General features: G+C 44.9%; 1 protein-coding gene and 1 long non-coding RNA gene across 2 annotated transcripts in view; one reads left to right on the forward strand and one right to left on the reverse strand.

The window, feature by feature from the left end:
* The window catches only part of LOC120093885 (basic proline-rich protein-like), a 49,484-nt gene extending 49,062 nt beyond the window's left edge, over positions 1–422 (reverse strand). Inside the window, exon 1 of the mRNA XM_039080614.2 lies at positions 419–422. Within this exon, the coding sequence (XP_038936542.2) occupies positions 419–422 (4 nt within the window). The remainder of the gene's footprint in view (positions 1–418) is intronic.
* A 1,756-nt stretch (positions 423–2,178) lies between these two features.
* On the forward strand, positions 2,179–3,292 carry LOC102546882 (uncharacterized). Its single transcript, XR_355896.5, has 3 exons — positions 2,179–2,400; positions 2,512–2,578; positions 3,118–3,292. It is a non-coding gene; the product is annotated as an uncharacterized LOC102546882 (long non-coding RNA).
* Positions 3,293–6,579: the final 3,287 nt, after the last annotated feature.

Raw genomic sequence — 6,579 nt, forward strand, 5'->3', positions numbered from 1 at the left:
CTTCGGTATACTCTGAATTACCAAAGATGTAGTCTCTAACGCCCTGTTTGAGTTCCTGTTCTGACTTCCTTTGGTGATGAAGAGCAATGAGGAAGTGTAAGCTGAATAAGCCCTTTCCTTCCCAGCTTGCCTTTTGATCACGGTGTTTCATCACAACAATATAGAAATCCTAACTAAGACTGATACCATAAATTTCTATTGACTGACCCAAGAATACCCTCGCCCCTTTGTGAGGCAGCTCAGACAAGGATGCCCCAAGTTATATGCTAGCCTATCCAAACTCAGAGCATCCATGAGAAATGAGTGAAACACTCTAAGGCTTCTTGTTTTGTTTTGTTTTGTTTTGTTTTCAGCAAAGAGATCCCTTTCACTCCCTAAGTATACCTCCCACCCCAATTTCTCTACAGTGAGGGCTTACCCATTGTTTCTTGGTGCCTCAAGGTTGCAGTGCCGAGAATGGCTCCTTAAGCTATTCTTTCCACTAGGCTTTGGGGTCTTGGAAGGTCCAAGCCAGTGTCTCCACTGCAACCAGAGGCTCTGATGCTCAACATCTCCCTTAGCAAGCCTGGATACTAGGTAAAGCAAACATGTCAAAGGCTTAGAGAATATCAGTTTACTACCATTGACCACATAGCCTTGATCTACCCAAGGCTGAAATCCAAGTTCTAATCTCAGATCTCCTCTTTATCATTATGATCATGAACTCGTTTCCTCTTCTGTAAAAGGGTGTGTTAATTTGATTCTCATGACTGTGACACATATCTAAGATAACCGTCTTAAAAAGAAGATAGGTTTACTTTGGCTAGTGATTTCTAAGGTTCCATCTATAACATATTGATTCCCTTGTTTTGACCTTGAGGGATCTCAATACATCTTGTTGGGAACATATGGTAGAGAACAACTTTTGACCACATGATAAAAGAGATTGGGGTGGCACACTCTACTTATAGGGACATCCAATGACCTGATGTCTCCAATTTTCTTCAAAGTCATCTAAGAAAATGGAAGCAAGAGTCAATAGATAGCTTGAAGTTTTCCAGATCTGGCACTTAGAGTGGACTGTGTGCACATGGAGTTCAATTTGATTTTCACCCAATTTTTCATCAACAACCCATTTGGTGATTTGAATATGCTTGGCACAGGGTGTGGCACTATTTGGAGGTATGGCCTTGTTGGAGTAGGTGTGGCCTTGTTGGAGGAAGTGTGTCACTGTGGTCATAGACTTTGAGAGCTTCCTCCTAGCTACCTGAGGATGACAGTCTTCTCCTGTTTGCCTTCAGAACAAGATGTAGAACTCTCAGTTCCTCCAGTGCAATACCTGCCTGGATACTGCCATGCTTCTCACCATGATAATAATAGACTGAACCTCAGAACCTGTAAGCCAGCACCAAATAAATGTCCTTTATAAGAGTTGTCTTTGTCATGGTATCTCTTCACAGCAATGGAAACCCTGAGACATCCCATAATGATATGCCAGTCAAAATCAGATCACCTGTACCACTGTGACCCAAAAGGATTATAAAGGCACCAAAATTATCTCTCACCAAAAGCCACCAGGGTGTCACCTTGCCACACATTTCTTGGATACTTGCATAGATGTTGATGCCCTCTGCACCACCAGATAACAACGCAACCCAGAAGCTTTTCATAATGTAATAAGAGTGGGAAAAGTTTAAGATGTGGTTTTCTCCCCCAGAGATTTGGCAGCGTGAATGCCTCTCCATGAAAGCCAGGTTAGATGTGTCTTACTGATCACTCAGCCTCCAGAGTTAGCAAGTCATGAAATGGGCCAACATTCCTGAGAAGGGTCATTGATCTTGAGGAACTGCAGGACCATAGAGCCATCCTGCCCCACCCAGACATCCTTGGAAGACCTCAGTTGGAACTACTATGCCACCATAGTAGGTCAAGCTGTGTCTGGTTCCTGGGATGGACCATAGCTGCCTCTCCCATCCCCTTGATTTGTAGAACCCAACAGTTAAGAAGCACAGAGCCCTTTGCTAAGGCAGCCACAGTTGATTAGTTCCATATCCCATGGCAAATGGCAAATTACTTGAAATGGAAGACAAAAAACATGCTCTTGATGTAGAATGGGAGAGACCTGCCTGCCGCAAAGGAATGTGAGGAGTGCCACCACCATTCTATGACATCACAGCCTACGGCCAACTATTTGGCCACGGGCTTCTGTTACTGAAAACTGCCACACACAGCCCCAAGATGGTTCTGGGTCCCCTGGCTAGGACATTCAATCATGAAGTGATTCCGAACACACTAACAAAGAAACACTTCACTTGGCTGCCAGACAGAGTGATGTTTTTCTGAGGGACCTTCACAGATGAGATCCTCGGATCACAAGACGTCAACGGGGATTGGGGCAAAGCGTTGGTGCGACCGCGCCAGGTGGGAACAGAGGGCAGCAGAGGGTTTAATTGCAAGCGTTTTATTATTATTTAGCCATTCTGACATTTCACACACCATTTGCCTCCACAATTACTTCTAACTTCATTTTAGAGCCGTTTAGGGAACGGACGGACGATGACTCTCTTATAGGAGAGATGTCTTTGTCAACAGACAAGTGGTAAGTGACTCTGCACTTCCTACACTCACCCTCCCTCCTCCCTGAACATGTGATCTGCCCTGGGATGAACGTTCATGTCCCACCCCAGCTAAATTTATATTGAAACCTAAGACCTGTGGAAGTGGTCTTCGGAGGTTGAAGAACGGGAGGTGGTGGGGTCTGGAAGCTGGATCCTGGTTGTTCGAGGTGTGGGTCAGAATCCAGAAGGCAACCACTGAGATTTCCAGGTACTTGTGTCCTGATCCAAAGAACTGGGCCAGGAATAATGCTGGGAGGCCTGGTGATGATTGAGCAGGTTTACCAAGAAAGAGAAAGGTGATCCTGAAAAAGTGGGCTAGAGAGCTAGAAAGACTGTAAGCTCTCGTGGCCTGAGTGGTGAACCTTTGAGGGTTGTGTACATGGTACACTCCTCCTGTGTGTACAGCTCATGGCTTCTCCACAGATGCTCTGCCCCTCACAGATAGTTCTGGTGGAGAGATATTTCCTGTCATCCTGAATGCTGGCATCTTTTGTGTTGGTCTCGTTGCCTCTCCTTCCAGGCCTGATTCTTCAGCTCTGAGGTGGACAGTGATGGGTCCAACGTTCCCAGAGCTGCCTACCCCTTCCACCAAGGAAAGATGCTGTTGGTCAACCAAGAGCTGAATCGTGCTGTTACACCAAGTCTACCAGAGCTTTCAGTCTCCAGAACTGGGGGAAACAAACTTGGTATTAACATACTGCTGGTCTATAGTATTTTGTTTCAGTGTCAACTGAGGAGACCAAGACATCTCTGCAGCTGTGGGCATTGTGCAGAAACTCAGTTTCCTTCGACTGTAAGAGGATGCTGTGTGCCGTTTCTAAAAACCATCTTTTTTAAGAGCCCGTTTTAAGAGCCACTTTAGCATCCCCTAGTGGCCCACACAATCACTCCTGTCTTTCTTTCAAGGCCTAGATGACAGCAGTTCTGGAAGCTTCCACCTTCTTATCTAGCAAATTCAGGCTAGACAGTAGGCACCAGTGTTCCCGAACCAGGCTGAGCAACTGACTCTGGCTGGACCAGTCCAAATGCTGGGCTCTATAGGATAAAACAAATGAGTTGGAAAATGGTTCTTTAGAGTCCATCCCTGGACTGGACGGGTCCCTGGGTTTCATTTGCATGATTTAGCAGAAGGAAACTTGAACTGAAGTGCACATCGTAATGCTAGGGGTTTGCTTTGGATAACACAGCCTGACACACACATCCCAGCTTACTGCCTTTGTGCCTCCAGAAAACACCACAGCAGTTACACAGACCTCAGTTTAAATAGCTCCTCCGAGCCGCCAGTGTTCCAGGGTGACAATGCAATTGTGCTGTCATTTGCATATGGTGTTCTGGTTGAAGGTATGTTCCAGATTTATTGGGCATTTTTATTTACCTTCTGTGGCTGAGTTCTAAACCTCACTATGTGCGACTTACAAAGAAAAAACTTGAGCAACAAGAACATGCACAAGTATGCATGTCATTAGACCTGTCGGGCACAGCAGAGTGGGCAACTCAGGGGCACAAGCTTGTGCTGTGATGAAATCTACAGTGTGTCTCTAATATGCATGGAGCAGTTGACTCGAAGGGTGGGAGTCCTCTGAGCTGAGCTTCACGAGACTCTGCAAAAGACAACCTGTATTCTTCACCTTCCATCCCGGGCCAGCCAGGAAGCAGGGACCTGGCAGGTGAAGAAAGCGGTGCTGATGTTTTCAGAAGGCGTGCTACCCCAGAGTACAGGACAGCAAGCATCATCCACCTCCTGAGCACGGAGAGCACAGTCTCAGCAAATCACATATGCGCACACAGACAAACTCTTGCACACTCGCCCTAGGGGAGCTGCTGAGTGAGGGGGTACACATGCACATCCTTAGCTAGTCTGATGAGTGACTTTGTCGGGTGACCTATGGCTTTGCTGACTTCCTCAAGATCTAGAGATCCTGGATGCAGGGCTGTAGAGATGACTCCATAGTTAAAGGCACTCATTGATCTTACAGAGGATCTAGGTCTGGTTTCCAGCATAGGTGAGAATTCCTGGAAAGAACCTGTGTCTGCAAAGATGGAGGGATTGATTGATTAATTGATTGATTGATTAGAATTGTAACTGCAATGATGTGGAGAGGTTGGAAGGTTGCAGGTTTAGAGCCTAATGTAGAGCTGGTGTAAGCTGACAAAATTACCATTCTTTGCCAGCCTTTATATCAGTGATAACATCCTGAGATTAATAGATAAAAAAAAAAACCTTTTTAAAATTTATTAAGTAAGCAGACCAAAGTAGCTTGCTTGCACAAACCCTAGGGATGTTATAAGATAACTTATGAGACCTATAGGAGAGACTCCCAGTATCTCTGTAAGAACCTCTCTGATGTACACACCAGTGTGTTTTAAAATTGCTTTGATTTATAATTTCCACCATTGCTGCTTCCACATTGGAATATGGAACCTGGGGTTACCCGGCTATGTGTTTCCTGGGATACTGTCACTCAATTTGGCTTCATAATAAACTATCTGTTAACACAAAAGCCACAGCTCTCATCTCAAAGAAAGTAAGAGCTTGTTCTGGAGCCATTTTGAGTGACCATGATCTGGGAGCACAGACTTAAGTTACCCTAAATTCTACGTCCCAGCACGGGAGCACGTGTGTGACATTTTATAGTTTTAAAGAAGAAATAAAGCCACTAATCAAGGCAAATTTAAAATACATTGGTGGGTACATCTGAGAGGTGGTAACAGTGAGGTGGGTGAGGCTTTTTATAGGCCTTGAATGTTCTCTGCTGACATTCTTAGCTTTTGGGTTTGTAAAAGGCAATGCATCTAAGGCAGTCGATTCCAAAGGTTTTTATCTATTGATATAGGATGTTGGTCAAGGAATGGTTGTTTCAGGGACTAAAACTAGCCTAAGATAAGGAAGCTCACCTCTGGAAGTGCAGCATTCCAACTCTGAACAGTACTGCCAACAGAACTGTCAGCCAGTTCTGCTTACAGCTTCTTTTCAGGAGTTTGTTCAAATACTGATCACTCCCTTTGAGGAGGGAGCCATGACTTTGGCATCAATCCCAGCACCCCACTTGGTGGCACAAGCATCTAAAACTTTAGTTCCTAGGGATCCCATGCCTGCTTCTGACATTTATGGGAACCCAGAAACACAGACATAAATGCAAGCAAACATGTACATGTATAACGTTGATTTGGTTAATTAATTAGCTAATTAGTTAAAATTAAATATGTTGGATATGGCTTTCTAAATCAATCTCATAACTTAGTAAGTGGCTATGACCCAGCTGTTACCATCCCTGCTCCAGAGCCTCCTCCTGATAGTATGAGCACTGGGGTCACTCCCAAAGATAGCATCCCTTTAAAACACATGAAATGTACTCATATATTGAAAGGAAAGAAGGAAGGAAGGAAGGAAGGAAGGAAGGAAGGAAGGAAGAAGGGAGGGAGGGAGGGAGGAAAACAAAAGGGGTGAGCAGAACAGAAGAGCCACTGTTTAGCTCCAGATCACTCATGGTAAGACTGGATGTTAGTTGCTACACACAACCTATAGAAGAAGACCCTGTTCCCAGAGGACGGGTGTCTTAGAGTTTCTGTCACTATGATAAAACATCATAACCAAAAAAGCCATGGGGAGGGAAGGTTTTATGTCACCTTACACTTCTAGGCAACAGTCCATCAATGAGGAAGGCAGTGCAGGAGCCCTCAGACATGATCTGAAGCAGAAGCCATGGAGGAGTGCTGCTTAATGGCTTGCTCCCTGTGGCTTTCTCAGCATGTTTTATTATAAAAGTGAAGCCAGGAGTGGCAGTATCTACAGTGATCTGGGCCCTCCTACATCAATCAGTTATCAAGACAACGCCCTACATCCTTTCCCATAAGCCAATCTGGTGGGGACATTTTCTCAGTTGAGGTTCTCTCTTCCCAAATAACTCTAGCTTGTGTCTTATTGCCAAAAACCTAATCAGGACAAACTGACCCCCTTGACAAATTGACAAACTACTATGTT

This window comes from Rattus norvegicus, chromosome 7 (genome assembly GCF_036323735.1).
Source record: "Rattus norvegicus strain BN/NHsdMcwi chromosome 7, GRCr8, whole genome shotgun sequence".
In the NCBI taxonomy this organism is placed as follows: Eukaryota; Metazoa; Chordata; class Mammalia; order Rodentia; family Muridae; genus Rattus; species Rattus norvegicus.